This window comes from Rhodamnia argentea, chromosome 9 (assembly GCF_020921035.1).
Source record: "Rhodamnia argentea isolate NSW1041297 chromosome 9, ASM2092103v1, whole genome shotgun sequence".
Taxonomy (NCBI): Eukaryota; Viridiplantae; Streptophyta; class Magnoliopsida; order Myrtales; family Myrtaceae; genus Rhodamnia; species Rhodamnia argentea.
Genome location: NC_063158.1, coordinates 2313986 through 2331701, shown reverse-complemented (window position 1 = coordinate 2331701; position 17716 = coordinate 2313986). Strand labels below are relative to the sequence as shown.

Genomic DNA, 17716 nt, shown 5'->3' with positions numbered 1-17716 from the left:
GCGTGGTTGTTGGCAACAAGTTACCGAACCATTTGCTTGTGCTCATGATAAATTAAAAGTTGCTCTTGATTGACTCCTTTTTATTTTACTTCTATTGTTTGTTGGGGTTGCTGTAAAACAATTTTACTTAAAGACATGGAGAACAATTTGACTTGAAGAGTTACAACATGGGAAGGCACTCGTTCAAAACCAAAAAAGAGTACAAAAAGTCATAGAAAATGAGAAAAGGGCATGACTTGATTTTTAAAGTGATGGTGGACCCAAACTCGCTCAAAAAGACTTGAGGATTTAAAGCCCTTCCTTTTGGTCCATTAGGAAAAAATAAATAAAATCAGAAAATAGAGAATATAACCTTTTTTTTTCTCTCTCTCTCTCTTGCGCTTTTGAGATTGTGGGACATAGCACTATGATTAAAATAGCAGCTGAATTTTTATTTCTTCTTTAAATTCCAAAAAGTGGGAACACAAGAGGAACATAAATTTGAAATTATCTAGAAGGGTTAGGTGTAATTGATGAATTAAACACACAAGCACACGCAATGATCGGATTGACATGCCACTTGGTACCTAATCAAATTTATGTCTGTATGTATATGTTCTTTCAACGTCTTCATAGTTAAGTCTGTCCAGCCACTCTATACATGCTTAGCCATAATTACTTCTCTCCTCATCTTTAAGGCACCACCCATAAAAAGAGTGGGGAAAAAAACAAGAGAAAGAAAACAGATCAAATTTATTGCTTTCATAATTCACATAATCCAACAAAAATTCAGACATATTCTTGGGTCATGGATTTCTCAGCCCTTTTAGTTATTTATTTTTTTGTTTCTTCAAATTAGGAGATGTGATATAAATTTTTGCTATTTTTTCTTTGTAATTTTAAGAATGGTCTTTTCAAATTGTTGTCCTCTGAATTTTCTTTAAGGAATGTAATTATTGGGTAATGACTAGATGTTGCATTGAGTTATGCACACTAATCAAAATCTGAGTATTTGAGCTTGCTTTGCTCGGACCCAATCATCCCCAAAAAGTGGAAAAAGGCCCCAAAAAAAAAAAAAAAAAAGAGAGAGAAGAGATTCAATTTGGGACCAGACGAGATCGTGAGAAACGCCACGAAAAACGCAAGCTTTCGATACTCCTCTCAAAATAAAGTGGAATTGACGATAAAATCCGAAAAACAAAAAGGAGGAGGAGGAACAAAAAAAAAGCATTAATTAGCAATAATTCGTGTACAGATTACTGAGCAAGTACGCTTCGCTTGGTGCTCTTTCATTTTGACCCGTTCATTTCATTCATCAAAAGAAAACAAAAAATAAAATCATATTGACATTTTTCCTCTTCGTAATAAAAAAAATCATAAAAATATATAAATATTAAATCGCGTATTCATCTAAAAAAGATTAAATTTTTCGAAACAGTTCATGAAATTCGCAGCCGAAACGGCAATAGTGATGCGCCGGAGATCCAAAAGAATTGATGGAGTGATGGGTTTCTTTCATTAATCAAGAGTTAGAATGGGAATTTATTGGACGTGATCGATATGGCTCAAAATGTGGCGCCAAGATTTGATCAATTCCCGAAAGTAAATGTACAAAATCGTACGAATTAATTTCGTTTTCCTTTTTTTTTTTTTGGACTTTTACCCTTTTGGGGGGTCGATCGATTCTCGTCTATTTACAGATCAAACCAACCCCTCCAACCAAAAACAGAGATTCAGAAGGTAAAAAAAAAAATCAAAGCTCGGCCGTCGTCTTCCCCGTTTTGAGGAGTTTTTATTGCTATAAGCCAGTGATGTGAGCGTACTCTTCGAATCCGTGGAACTCCGGGACGAACGAGGCCGCCCAGAGCCGCTCGTTGATGGCGCCGACCGCGTCGTCGGGCACGAGCGTGGTCCTGCAGAGCGGGCACGTCATCTGGTCGTACCCCATCCAGCGGTCCAGGCAGCTCCGGTGGAAGACGTGGCTGCAGTTGGCGAGGCGCCGGATCTCGTCCGCCCCGTCGAAGTCGTACAGGCAGACGGCGCAGCTCTCCGGGGGGTCGACCAGGTCCGAGAACCTGACCACCGGCAGGATCTCCCGCATCAGGACCGCCGACACGGAGGGCGGCGGGGGCTCGGGCGCGGCGGCCCGGGACGACGCCGGGTGGTCGCGGGCCTCCGGGTCGAGGAAGCCGGAGAGGCCCGCGAGGCGGAGGAGGGCGGAGATGAGCCTCCGGAGGGCGGTGAAGATGGAGAGCGTGTCGAGGAGGAGCTTCGGGAGGAGCAGCTCGCTGTAGCACACCGGAAAACCCATGAAGAAAACGAGAGACAAGAGAGGGAGGATTGATTGAGCGAGTGAGTGAATTCTTGTTTGCGTGGTTGGGTTTCTGGTTTTCGGGGTGCGTTCTTGATCTTGATGGAGGTTTTTAGAGAGAGAGAGAGAAATATATAGGAGAGAAGATGGATCTGGTCATGCTTTATGGGATTCTTTTTCTTAGAATAGATTAATCATTTTTCCTTTCTTTATTTTTCCTCCCAAAACATTTTTATTTTTGTTGCCGTGGGAAGAGCGTGGGGGAAGAGGAACATGAGGTTAAGGTGCGGCCTGTTTGAGTCGTGTCTTGTCCCATGTACATGTCGTTTTCTAGTATCCAGGTTTTACGTGTATGGAATTCATTATTCTTTCTAAATTTTGTTTTGTTTTTTTTTTTCACATATGGGTTTAAAAGTCATTTTATTATATAAAAAATCTTTTTTTTTTTTTGGCTAAAGTCTTGAGAATGAGGAGTCCATCATTGTTATCCTCTTCCCTCTTCAAGGCCTTATCCATGTCATTCCAGAGGGGGTGACGTGACATAGGGAAAATGATGATGATGATGATGATGGTGTTGAAGTTTCAAAGGGGTTCTAGATGACACTTGACCAGCAACTACTTACATTACGTGTCCCTGTAGTAGGGAATCCATATCAAGAGGAAATGCTGGGGTTTCTCTCCAATTTACTTTGGGATGAGATTGGTTTGTAATAGGGAAAATTCGGCTTTTAGAATAATAATAAATTTCTTGTGTTTTGGCGGCGATTAGTGTTTTTGGATATTATTACTTTTCGAGTCCTCTGTTTTTGGGGGGTCCGGTTCTATCTTATCGTGTCCTATCTTATTATACAAGTCAAACTGTGTATGCTATGTATGTGCTCCTTAACTCAGACTTCTCCATCCCAAACTCCCTTGAGAAGGTGGGAATCGAATTCCCCGCCTCTCCTTTTCCATTTGAGAAGAGCGGCCACTGTGGCACAATTTTTGAGTCCTCATTGATTGTGTGTTCTTTGAACATTTTCTTGAAGTGTAGCTTTGTCCTTGAATTTTTCATTAATTCTATTAAGCCCTTGAACTAGTATAAGATCTTCAACGTCATCTATGCCTGAAAATTCAAGAATGACATTATATATGAAATAAAATCAAATTATGGTTTTATCGAGAGGTTTCTTTTCTTTACTAACTAAAGCAAAGAACAAGTACTTTAGTATAACCCATATGAAATTCGTTTAAATTTGTGAAATCACAAAAGAGTCATTTCAAATGTAACCCTTTAAAGTACTTTTGATTAAAGGCATGGCATATGACCGAATCCAAAATCTTCACCGTGACTAATCTCGACATATACATGCAAACCGCTCCTATATATATGTGTGTGTGTGATTTACTTGGCATTTATTGATGGGAACCATTGTGACATTTCCAACCCAAAATAGAAGTTATATGGAAGTCATTATAGCAATAAAACAAGGTGTGACAACCCCATAATTTTTTTTTTGTCAAAAACCCTTTTTTTCCTGGCAAAAGGGTTTTCATGGATTATGTAATAGAAAAGTGACATAAATGATCTCTGAACTTTTTCCTGGCAAAAGGGTTTTCATGCATTATATAATAAAAAATGACATAAATGATCTCCGAACTTTGGCCTAATGTGTAATGTGATCCCTGAATTTTTAATTTGTTTAATGTCGTCCTTAAACTTTAGCCCAATGTGGAATGTCATTCCTGAACTTTAAATTTGTTCTATGTAGTTTCTGAACTTTTGGTATATGTCCAATTTGGTCCCTAAACTATATAAAAATATTCAACTTTTATCTTTTCATTAATCAAGTTCGGGGTCAATATTGAACGTTTCATATTGTTTAGTGACTAGATTGATCATAAACCAAAAACTTATGGATGGTATTGAACAAATTAAAATTTCTTAGATCACATTGCACATTAGTCAAAAGTTGAGAATCCATTTGTGTCATCAATCCTCGTATAACCGAATATGTCCGCAAATATTAATTTCTCAAAAATGCATTTAACTAATCCGACATACTCGAAAGCACATCATGGTTTCCAGGTTTCCTTTTGATAAAGATGAAGATTATATTATAAACCCTTGAACTGAAGTACGCGTGTGTCTCGACTATATTTAATGAACCATCTTTTTTTTTTCATCAACCTTCTCGTTTTCTGCAATTTTTATTATGCATTAACATATTACAAACTACTCGAAGCTTCAGAGTAGTACCAATAATTTAAAAAATTAAGAAACTCCTCTATGATTTTCATTAGCGTTTGCAGCAGCAGCTGCCTACTCATGAAGAACATTGTACACATCTAGCCGACCCACAGTTTTTTCTCTTGAAACATGTGACTTTGGACAAGTATCTGAGTTAATGTTGATGTTATATTATAATGACATTGCTCTTTCGATTGCTAATTAGTCTCGTCTCACTCAGAATGTGGTGTGAGGATTAATTTATGGTATGCTAGGATGGATTCGAGTCGACAAAGGTAAGAGGAAATAGTGAGAAAGAAAATACAGATATATATGTGTTCTTTGTATAGTTTTGGCTAATCTATTGTGAAATGAAATAGATAGAAATAGGTAGAAGCCTAAATGAAAAAATTCCTTATGAAATAATTACTCTGAGAAAGAATATCATTAACAGTCTTTTTCCAAATAATAGATGACAAGATAAATATAGAATATTCACTAACTTCTTTAGAACGGATAATCAGAACACTCGGACTCGTCTATTTAAGAAAAAGTATCAAAAAAGTCATGAACTTATTATATTGATCCTAATTTAGTACCGGATCTTTCAATTGGACTAATTTAGTCATAAACCTTTTCACATTGGTATCAATTGAATCCATCCGGCTAAGTTAGGTCGGAAATTACCGATGTGGATGTTGACCACCCTATGTGGCATGGCTAGCACCGACATGATTTTTTTTTAATTTATGAATATTTTCCCAAATTTTTAAAACTATTTTTACTTTTGTTTTTCCTTTTATTTTTTTTTCTCTTTTCCTTCTTTTCTTTTCTTTCCTTTTATTTATTTTTCTTTTCTCCTTATTTCCCTTTGCCGGTTGCCGCCTTCAGTGATGGCTGGAAGAGGTCGCCGGTTGCTAGCGAGGGCAAGGGTGGGTCGGGACGCCCTCACCGGCCTTTTTCGAGGGCGGCCCCTCGAAAAAGGCCGGTGAGGGCATCCCGACCCTTGCCCTCTTTGGCAACCGGCGACCTCTTCCAGCAACTGGCAAAGGGAAATAAGGAGAAAAGAAAAAAAGGAAAAGGAAAGGAAAAAAGAAAAGAAGAAAAAGAGAAAAAGTAAAAATAAAAGGCAGCCCCTTGCCAACCTATGGCAAGGGCTAGGCGAGGGTCCCCACATTGGCCTTTGGCGATGAAAAGGGACGTCACCTAGGTGAGGCCAGCAAGGACGTCTCGACCCTAACTAAATCTAGCAAGGGGCAGCCTTGCCCAGCCCTCGCCAAAGGCCAAGTGAGGGCATCCTGGCCCTCGCCCTTGTAGGCATTTGGCAACCTTCGCTAGCGATCATGGAGGCTAGCAACTACAGAAGGGAAATAAGGAAAAAAGAACAAAGAGAAAAGAGAGAAAAAATAAAAAAAATTCATGTTAGCGCCAGTAGTGTCATTTAGGATGACCATTGTTCACGTTAGCAATTTTCTGCCTACATCGGCATGATAGATTCAATTGGTACCAATGAAAAAGATTTATGACTTAATTGGTCCAATTGAAAAGTTACCATTGAATTGATGCGAGTGCAATATGTTTAAGGTTTTTTTGTACTTTTCCACGTCTATGCCATGACGCAAGCCACTCATCCATGTGCATTTGTTGCCCGGATTGACCCTCAAAGGTTAGAATGAACGAGTACTATGTGCTATTTGAATCTCATATCTCTTACGTCCAAATGAAGTGCTTGATCACTCAACCAACCCCCTTTCAATTATCTATTAAGGGACCTCGTTTTCATCTTTCCTTGTTGTTCTTTCTTTCTATTCGAATTAGCAAAGACGAAGGAAATCATCACCGTTTATTCTTATTTGACTTCAATTTTCGTCTCCTATTTTCTCTCCAATTTTACTCCTCCACCATAATTGCCAAACATAGCGAGCAATTGGGGACGATCCTTTCCAAAGAGATGGACTAATGGTGGAGAAAGGACCTCTTTACAAGTGATTGAAATGTCGGAAGAGTTTGCTCTCTTGGTCATGGAAGATTGGCAAACAAGTGAGAGGGAAAGGCAATAAATGAGGGGGGACCGAACGAGTGAGATTCTTCTTACGGTAGATCGAACGATTGAAGTGCAATTATTGAAGTGTCCTAGAGATGAGAAGTGGGCACCAAATGGAGGTGGAGGCCACTGGATCAAATCAATTGGGAGGGGGTAGCCCACACAACTAGACAAGCCATGCCTAAAGGAAGCAACAATTCAATGGCGAAAGGACCATAAGTCATGGCCTTGGTAGGTGATATTTGGTGTCTCTGGCACATCACAAGTGTCCTTTTCCAATGCAATTGATGGGGTTCAACCAACACATCAATTGGCCTTGATGGTTTGAATTTTTGGAGATTAAATTAACCCCAACACCCCCCCTCTCTCTCTCTCTCTCTCATATGTCCCCTTCACATAATGTAATTACAGCAATTACTAGTCGTCGAGTGCAGCTTTCCAACATGGAAATGGATCTATCAAGTAATGTTTTTCAAGCTCTTGGCTTTTCCTATGTTCACGCATGTAATGATCCGGTCTAATAAAGATGGGGAGTGGACACCTAGACCAGAGGGTCTAAACATGGAGTGGCTCTTGGCAGACTTCTAGCATAGTGAACAGAGCAGGAATGAACTGAACTGTGCATCGAACATGGGGTGAGAGATTCTAAGATAACTCATTGAGGCATCTTTTGATGTAACAACAAGCTTAACTTTAGAAATCCAAAGTCAAGCGTGCTCAGGTTAGTGCACTACCAAGATGGGTGATCTCCTTGAAAAGTGCGAACCTATACGCCAAAGGACAAATTTGTGAGGCTCGGTACGAGACAAGTCAAAACAGACAATACCTCAATGAGTAAATTTAAGAATTTCGCAACACATCACTAGCGAGGGTCCTAAAGCAATAAATAAACTTCTTTAACAATGCATGTCTTGGATGACTTACACGCTCGAGTGGTCCTGGTTACTATGCACAACTTCTGACTTGTATAAGATCTGCCAAAGGAAGAACAAACCTTAGATAAATCAAAGGGTTAATACCACGAAAAACCTCAAACTAGTACATCTATGAGAGATTTACCCAAAGCTACTTTTTTTTTATCACAAGAAATCCCAAATTTGTCTCCCGCATTAGCGATTTTCTCCGAGCTTGCACTAGTGACGACATCTGATTGCAGAAAGATGTTGATCTTTTTCTCCTTCTCGCAATGAGAAAACGTATGAGAAGACATCGTATTGGCTAATCCTAGATCGTCGCTGTCTAATGAACTGTCAACCATTTCGGGGTGGGTTTCGATGCCCAATCACCTTGGGGTAGCTCGATCCCCCGGCTTCTCACCACCCTCAGCCAACACTCCAGTCAGTCCTTTTCCCACATCTCATTCAGCTTCCCCATCGCGTACAGTTGGTAAAGTCGCGCAAGAAAGTAAATGCGGTCGAAGAGCTAGGAACAGGGCAAGGCCAAAAAATCCCTTGGAAAAATTGAATGCATTATAAAGGATTGTTGTTATTGTTGTCGTTTAGGAATTTCCCTTTCACGTACCGTCAGAATTGACCCCCCCCCCACCTCATTTGATATACTAAAAGGAAAACTGAGGAACTATAAAATCTTTTCTAGAAATTATTTACTTTCGAAGTATTTTCCAAAAATTTCCCATTTTCACAAAATAAATAGAGCTTAAACGAGTTAAAGTTGAAAATTTTTGCAGATTCGGGGCCTGGTGACCTATAGGAATAATTATGACGGGGCCACGTTTCAAATGGTAGGTTTTCTCTTGACCCTGTCGGTTTATTGCACCTGTTCTTTTCTATACATAACGAAGACTGGCAAATTGTTAAACCACAAACCTTAGATAAATCAAAGGGTTAATACTGATTTAGGATTAATTTATCAGTGATGTATCGGTTTGGGGTAAATTTATTATTAATGTACCAATTTTTCATAGACCAATAATGAGTGAAGCAATCAGATATGTGATTAGAAGGTTATGATTGAGAGATCCAACAAAAATGAAAGAGAGGAAGTTTGGGGTTTTTGGTGATTGAAAATTTTAGTTTGGGGTAAATTCATCATAAGTGTACCAATTTGGGATTAATTTATCATTAATGTACCAGTTTGGGGCAAATTTGTTACAAGTGTACTAATTTGAGATTTTTCATGATATTAGCCTTATGAAATTTCCATGTAGACTTAGTCCACGTTACCTTACCAAGTCGCATGTGTCATCCACATCCGCAAAATTGATGGTGAAATTTGACGGAAGTTAATAATTTGGGAGAGTAGATTTGTCACATGTGTATCGATTTAGAGTTTTTCATGGTCATAAAAATAATTTGGGATAAATTTAATAAAGATGTATCAATTTAAGGTTTTTTGTGGTATTAATTGTAAATCAAACCTTGACCCAATTTTTTTTCTAGAGTACACGATAAAAGTGTTGGACACATGGCGTGGGATGGGAGAGGAGATGGAAATCCTGCCCTGTCCCACATATGTAGATGTACTTATTATTTTTATTTGGTAACTCCAAATAAAATTTCTCTAACTTTCTTATTCTCTTAAATACTATCGCCAATCTGAATTCTTACGATGAACATAAGAAATTTTCTTTCGGAGTAGTCATTTTGTGAGATTTTACATTGTAGTTATCCCAATATTAGTAGATTGTTTCCAAGAACACTCCTAAAGCTATCAAAGCTATTTATTGTGTGCATTGTTGTGCTCCCCGCGCGATGCACATTTCAAAGGATTAGTTTCTAAAAAAATACCCTTAAACCTATCCAGGCGCATGCAAACTTCTTTATTCGATGGATTAATCATAAAATATCGACAAACCCATCGCCTAAAACCATCACGGCGAATGCAGGCAATGAGTGCAATTGACGAAATATTTGTTTGACCAAGAGCACGTAAATGTGTGATGGGTTCTCGATGTATTTAACAAGATTCTCTCGTTAGGAGGTAAGAAATTTGTGTGCAAAATGACTTCAAAACACACTATAACCAGAAAACAAGATGATGGAAAAAGAGAGAGCAAGCGGTAAGTTGAAAACGAAGAAGTATAACTCTTAGGAGGTTTAAGGAAATGGGTTTTCATGGATGGACAGTCGCATCAGGTCATCAATCATTCACTTCTAAATAACTCCCACCATGAAATTCAACAGACAATGAGAGAGAAGACAGAGAGTGTCGGCCTGACAACCAGCCCGGCATCAAGAAATGGGCAAAAGTCCCGGAGTCACATGAAACCAAACCCCGAACGGCGTGGCAGGTTCTGAGCCATTCAAATGGTGTTTCCATCTAAGAAAAGTCCGCTTCCCTCCGATCCGACGGAAATTTGTCATGATGCTGTGAAAAACTATGGACTCCATGAACAATCGACATGGGGGGATGATCGCCGGGACTAGGAGCCAAGATGGTTCTGGCATGTGTCGAATGCGGCCACGGCACGGGGCGGCCCACTGACCCGATGAGGCCGAATGTGGGAGGTGGTGGGGTGGGGGGCGCGGGTGGCCCACCGTCCTCTTCCCCCGACCGCAACAAGCGGAGCTCCGGGTGGTCACGGGTCGGTGGTCGTCACCGCCCAAAGCCCAAATGCTTGCTCACTTCTCACCACTCTCTTGTCTCATTCTCTGTCTCTGAGTCCTCCAATGCCTCGGACTCCCAATCCGAATCCCAATCAATTTTTTTTTGCTTTCACCTCTACTCATGTCCTTAGCCTTTTTTTTGTCGCCTATGATTTTGTGCTATCCAAGATAAAATTCCCAATGCAAGCCTAATAAAGTTACACTATCTATTGAACTGATATTTATTCTTGATGGGGATATTGCCAAATTTGTTCCCTATGAATGACCCGGAATAACGTTTTTTTTTTTTCCTTCTCATAAAGAAGTGAAACGATTTCGAGCAATTGAATTTTTCAAATGTGTTATGTGAGAAAATGTAATTGTAGACAAACCTATAGGCTCTAATTAAATTATACAGACTAAGTTGTATTTTTAATGGGATCGATGAGAGGTGGTGTCGACGGTTGGACTCTCGCGCGATCGAAGCGGCATGTCGGAAGTTTTCCATGTGTGGCTAGATATATTGGCATTTTAGCGTTTGACATGGAACATCTTGTTAACCAGTGTTCTAATGGTATTTGATGAAAATGTAGAAATAGAAAAACAATTCTCAATGCATATTAAAGAGGACCATATACTCAAAATATATTCTTCTTTTAAGTGTCATAAGTGAAGATACAAATTTGAAAGTAGGTTAATGCTTTTTTTATCAAGTGCTCTCCATGGGCGATTTTCAACGGGGGGAAAATTGTAAAAAAGCCCTAAGCTTATTATATTTTTTGTTAATTCAGTCTAAACCTTTTAATTTTGCCAATTGACTCCTAAACTTTTTTCCATTTTGACAATTGAGTCCATTCGGCTAATTTTTGCCAAAAATTGCTGAAGTGGGCGTCGGCCATCCTACGTAGTATGGTCGGCACTAATCGGGATGAATTTAATATTTTCATTTTTTTTTAATTTTTTTTTCTTTATTTTTTTCTTAAAAGTGGCTAGCGAGGCATTGGGCGAGGGTTGCGGCCCTCGCCCGCGTCATCCGAGATCTGGGCAAGGCTACCTTGCCCCGATTTGGGCAAAGCTACCTCTCTTGCGGCTGACGAGGGATCGACGACCCTCACCCAATGGCCAACGAGGACTCTTGCCTGCCACTTTAAGGAAAAAAAAAAGAGAGACAAAAATAAAAAAATGAAAATATAATTCAACAAATGCTAAAATATTTATTAAAAATTATTCACATCAAGATCGGTCGTGCCACGTAAGACTATTGGCATCCACGTCAACGATTTCCGGCTAAAATTGACGGGATGAGCTCAATTGGTAAAAAGTGAAGTTTTATGACTCAATTGGCAAAATTAAATGGTTTACGACTGAACAAACGAAATTGCAATAAGCTTAGGATTTTTTGAAAATTTTTCCCGTTTTCAACAATACCTGCATAAGAAAGAATGCATATGACTTCTATAGCTCGAGTTGCTTTATACATATAAAAAGAAAAAAAAAGAGTCGACCTGATTCCAAATCAAGTTGTATCACTCATCGCTGGCCCGCTAAAAAAAATATGAAAGGTAGAGAAAGGAAAATTCTATTCGATGGACAACAAAGGGTTCTCTCTTCTTTTCTCTCTTTGTCTCAGCGACGTTTCCTTGGTCTCTGATTTTCACCTTTGCACGTCCCTTTAACTTCTCTTTTCCATGTGTTTATTCTCCAGCACATTGCTTGCGTTTATCTTCGCCTTTGCTCCATGATAAGGACGAATCATCCAGCAAAACGAGTCGGAAAAGCTCGATGAACACCACCAGTTTTCGCAGCGCAAATCCAAAAGTGCGCACCGGAAAATTTTAAAAAGATAAGAAACCCACTTGAGAGTACGAAATTCTGCAGATACTTGCTGTCATTTGGTCACATTAGCGGCAGGTTAACTTAATTAACTGGTGAAATCCAGCTAGGTTTTTCTCTTCATCCCAAGCGCACTTCACTCGAAATCCAGGACAGCAAAAGGAAATCGCTCTTAACGCTTTTAACCCTTTGATTATTCCATCTTTTCAGAATTTGGTTCGCCTTTTCCACCATGTTTGGCTACAAGAACCCTATAAACAAATCCATTTTTACTGCAAACGATTGTGTTTTCATTCTGTTCAAGTCCTAGCAACAACTGTTAGAAAAGAGACAAGCCAAGACCAACCTGTCTTGCTAGGGCAGTTGCCCTTAAAACTACACGTGAAAAATTATTCATCCAGCATTTACTTGTCAGAAACTGTCTCCCACAAGGAGAGAGAGGAAACTCTAGGAGCAAGATTAATAATGCGAAGATGGGTTCTCTCTAGGGTGAGCTCAAATCTAGACATGCGCGGGCGCGTTATTATTGGGGTTGCAGCCGCAGAAATGACTAGGGAGTATTAGGACCATGATCATGCATATTGGCCTCGTCTTTTTCCTCGTGTCCCTTTCCTCTGTTCTAGGAGAATCGAAGACTAATCATTGATCGTCGTTCGTGGCACCTTCTTTCTATTTCCTTAACACATTACACAGAAACGTGGGGGAAGAAAAGAGAGATGGAAAACCTAACCCTAAAAGGTTGCAGAAAGTAATAACGAGGTAGGCTTGTTCAGTAGTTTGGTTCTTTGCCTACGTATGTATGTGCAGCTTCCTCCTTGCTTTGTAGTCCTTATCTCCTCGTGGTCAAGGAAGAGAGGGGTTGTGAGAGATATCCAAAATTGACAAAGTTCACCATCCCATTCCCTCAAATTTGAATTCGATGCTAGCGGTTTGTGAATGAAAAACCCTAGTAAAAAGCGGAGGCAGCACGCAAGGGCCTTATTTGAATCAGATCAACCAAGAATCAATCACGGATAAAGACATAACAGCAAAACCCTACATATTCTGATTCAAATCCAAAGTGTTGCTGTGTTAACTCGGACAATAAGCAAGCGACGAATTTCGACATCATTTTGACGGACTCCCACGTCACTGCGAGACTGATTGAGCAGCACGCTTGGCTTTTTTCAGCGATTGAAAAGAAGAACATGTCGAGACATTGTAACGTGTAAGGAAGTCTCTGCTGGGATGTTTAGCTTTACTTACTAGAGAGAAGAAAGTGGTTTCCGGACAAAAAAAGGGCCCCAAAGTAGCTCATCATTCGTTAAACAGGTCTTTATCGGACATTACTCACTGTATATCCACGTTTTGTTTGCGTCGGATGGTGCGGATCAAACAGAACTTCACGTGCCCACCTCGATTGTTACATTGTCGACATATGAATCACGTATGACTTGAGCAGAGGAAAACACATGCGGTCAGACTGAGAATTTGAAACAGGTTCGAAGGCACTTGTCTCTGGTGCGACTTCTATTGGGTGTTTATTCGTTCTTATACGGGTTAATGATACAAATGGTTCATGCATTTTGATCTAATGTGCAATTTGATCATGAACTTTTAATTTGTTCAATACGGTTCCTAAATTTTATCCAATGTGCTATGTGGTCCTTCGACTTTTGATTTGTTAAATGTGATCTCGGAACTTTTAGTACGTATTCAATGTAGTCCCTACACTATATGAAATTGTTCAATATTTAGGGAGTAAATTGAACATGTACCAAAAGTTTCGAGACTTCATTGAACAAATTGAAAGTTCATGGACAACATTGCACGTTAGACTAAAGTTTAGGAATCACATTGAACAAATTAAAATTTCAATGAATCATATTGCATATTGAACAAAAGTTCATTAACCACATTTGTATTATTTTCCCCTTTAATATTATCTTCACATGATTTTAACTACCAAACCCCATAACCCATCCATGATCTCTCTTATGCCCTAGCCGGCCGCCGCCCACCACGATCGTCGTCCCCGCCGCCATCACCAAAACCCGTTGTAGGGTTTTTATCAGTAAGGATAGAAAAGCTTCTTAATCGGGTCCATTGCAAAAGCAACGGTGAATTTAGCAGAGATCTCTGTCTAGAGATGTGAGGGGAAGAGATGAATCATCACCAATCTTCTCCTTCTTTATAAGTAAACGAATTATAGGTGAACCAAATCCTTGTTGTGGTGTAGTTCATACTCCTCAACAACAAGAAAGCACGTGGATCCCACTCCAAGCTGAATGGGCAAGAGTCTTAAGGGTACAGCGTCCCCTGAACATCAGAAGGCTTTATAGTTTGAGCCCATATTTTTTCACTAGTAATTTGGGTTTGAGCTCATGAATAGCTACTGCTATATATACTCATTTTCACCTGAAATTAAGTGATGTAACGTGCGATGTACTAATTGTAGTGAAATCCTCTGCTGAACGTAATCCCTTGTTCAAAGGTGAACTAGGATAAAAATCTTGTGTCTCAATTTTTTCTTTTTCACTACGCTTTACTTTGTTGTGATTATGCGCCGAATCCTAACAATTCCGCCTCCTTGCTAAGTACATCCTTTGGATCCGCGACCTTAATCGTCCATAACTAATCATCTTTGCCAACCTGGGCACGATTTTACTTTAATCCTCTACTTTGTCTTTGTGTCGGGGATGTTCTTTTTCCAAGCTCTCATCATTTGGTCAAAATTCTTCCAATTCTTTAAGCGCATGATGTCACAATCACACTCTAACAAAGTGAAAATATGTACTCCCGTCGACTTATGTTATTACTCAATGTAGGCCACATAACCACAAAATCATTACAAATGCTAAACTCAATCTGACCCATTAGTCTAATTTTTTCCCATTAGAAGGAGTATGCAAATCTTAAAATGAGATTATAGGAAATTATTAAATCATCTAAGCTTTCTATATCTGTATACTCATAATAGGCTAGTCCACGATAAGCAAACTAGCTAGCTTTAACAAGCTTTCTTTAGGTGGACCTTTCTTCTGACTAACTAATTAGGCCACTCCCTTTGCGATTATGGCATAATAAAGGAAGTTCATATTATAAATGTATGGCTTTCGAACTTAGAAGACGATAAAAAGACATTGGCATCGACATAAGTCAGAGGGTGGGGTCATATTGGCATGTGGGCTGTCGGGGGGGTTTTGTTTGATTAAATTCTGGAGTCATTTCCAAAAGGTTAAAATAATTTGGGGGGCCAACATCGACATGGTCAGATTTTATATATATATATATATTCTGTTTAGATGTGAGTGTGTGGCTTTATTACTTAATACAATGTTCAATGTTTGAAGCGTGCAGCAGAATTCCAATCACTTACCACTGGAAAGAGCTCAACTCCGCTAAGCAACGCATCCAGTTGAATCGACATTCACTCAAAAGTTTAAATCAATAAATTATGTGACAATTAAGCTATATTGGCTGCTTTATACCACATTATCTCTAATATGAGATTTTATAACACGATTCATACATGCATCTCAATACTAAAGAGGCTAAATGTTTCATGGGATTCATTATGAGTTGTTGAGGATGAATTCTCATCATCACACGCTTAGAATCTTATTCAACTTGTGTAGAACTAAGTCGATTCTAAAACCTAATATCGATAGTTATTGAGAGAACTCAACTAATTGATTCAAATGTAAATATTTTCAACTTAGCTTCGGTAATCTCGTTCAGCAGTACTAATTGGTAGTCACTTGGATGATTCAATTGAAAAAAGATCTCATTTAATGTTTTGCTAAAAGTTACCAAAGTAATATCTGAAATTTGACGTTCTTCGAGGAATATTCAATGTGTGACTCTTGTAAAAACTTTCTGTGTTCACCTTCGGCAGTACTTAGATTTCAACATTCAAACATTTTGACACTTATTTTGATTTTTGTCAAGGAGGATTAATTTACAATTGCAATGAGATCAAGTTCAGCGAGAGCCTTCTATGCATATTTCGCAAGGAGGTCCACATTGCCAAATCAAAGATTCTTTTTTTCTCTTTTTTAACCGCATCCTTATATTGAATCAAAAGGGAACGTGTCACGTAACAATTGATCATCACAACATTAAAAGCACGCTTTAATCTACAATTTTAGAACTGTTAAATCGATGGAAAGTGGTTTCTCACAAGTATAGTAGCATCATATGGCAGGATGTCATCCATATACATATAATAATGCACGGGCATGACGTCGTACTTAGTCGGCTACCTAAAGAGAAACTAGCAGAGCAATCCACTGCCATTGCCCCCACTGGAGTACGAGTTCCCTAGCACATGTTTCGGACTCACGATCCTTGACTTCTGAGAGGAAAGAAGGGGAACACCCTCAAATTTACATTTAATGTGCAAATTGGATGTGATTTGATTCTCGAAAGCCTTATAAGACGTATCCATAAGCAGTGACAATTGCCTTATGAAAATGGTGGCATGCTTTGTGGGCTGAGGATTGGTACGATCACATACCAAGGTTTGCTCTTTTTAGGTCATCCGAGATGAGATTGCACAGGCCCAATTGATCCAATTTAAAGAGATTCATATGGACCTAAAGATTAGGGTGCTTCATAGGCCCATAAGTCTAGGAATGGTTGGGAACGAAGAGCTTTATGACAAAATAATACACTTGCTCAAATGCCCATTAAGTCCGATTGGGCCATGGATAAGCCCAACATTCGAGCTCATCAAACCGTTCTAACCACATCAAAGTCCAGTGGGCCTGAAGTCCATCACACGCTAGGAAGCTCCAATATGACCGACCCGATTCATATGGATCACAGGCTAGACTTGATTAAGGAAGAAGTTTAGACGAACTCCCTCTAGATGTCTTGCACATAAAGATGTTTCCATACATTTTGGGCCAAAGTCCCAAGATAATATTAGATGGCTCTAAATTCAGTACCACAATTGCATGCATCATGCACCGACAGGATGTCCTTGCAAAGCACATAAGCTTTTACAATTAAGTGCGTTAGTCGAGTTCAAAGACCCGCAATCGGACTCGGTGTCGGCCTAATCAGGAACTAATTTACCTAGTTCTAGCATTCATTGCGTGTATCGGGTGCTCGCAATGCATGTAAACAACCCTTTCGATTTGGTGATAGTTGTTGAATATCTCGTCTATGTGGGCAGGAACTTATTAGGGTTCATTGCCAAATCTTCGCCTTGGAAGCTCAATCCCTACACAAAGGTGGGAGGAAAAAAAAAAGCCAAGACTAGACTTTTTGAGTTGATAAAACTTTCTCGTTGGCACATACCAAATCCACGAAACTTGACTCCTAATTGGACAAGAGCCCTAAACATTACGTCCCCAGGAAAAGTTCAGTCGGTGGTTGAGCGAGCATGATTTAGACTCCGACCATAATTAATCTGATAATGGACTTTGAATGTGAAACCTCGGAAGGGGGATTCGAAAGCATAACATAGGTTTCGTTTCACTGGCTTTTTAGCATGGTCCTTTTTTCGACCAATCGAAATCCCCGTCATTTTGGTCCTAAGCTTTTCATAATTATTTCACGCATGAAAGTCAAAGCTTGCTGTAATCGGTCCTTCGAAAAAATGGAAATCTATTTTTCCTCGTTTGTTTTTTCCATTGGAGGGCATAATTAAGTTCTTGGCATGATTATGGGAATAGCAATTATTGACCTTAATGAAGAAATTAATCTCTAGCGGCATGTTGGACGGCCTAAGACAAATGGTCTAACTTTAATAATGTCATCGCTAACGAGAAGCAGTATGAATGCTGACGAGAGGGCTATTCATACGT

The 17716-nt window shown here is 39.3% G+C and overlaps 1 protein-coding gene across 1 annotated transcript; it reads right to left on the bottom strand.

Annotated features, from left to right (window-relative positions):
- Nucleotides 1-1556: 1556 nt before the first annotated feature.
- LOC115740849 (brassinosteroid-responsive RING protein 1) lies at nucleotides 1557-2291 on the bottom strand. Its single transcript, XM_030674470.2, has one exon. It carries the CDS (start codon nucleotides 2288-2290, stop codon nucleotides 1778-1780), a length of 513 nt encoding a protein of 170 aa, XP_030530330.1. The 5' UTR covers nucleotide 2291; the 3' UTR covers nucleotides 1557-1777.
- Between the last annotated feature and the right edge of the window lie 15425 nt (nucleotides 2292-17716).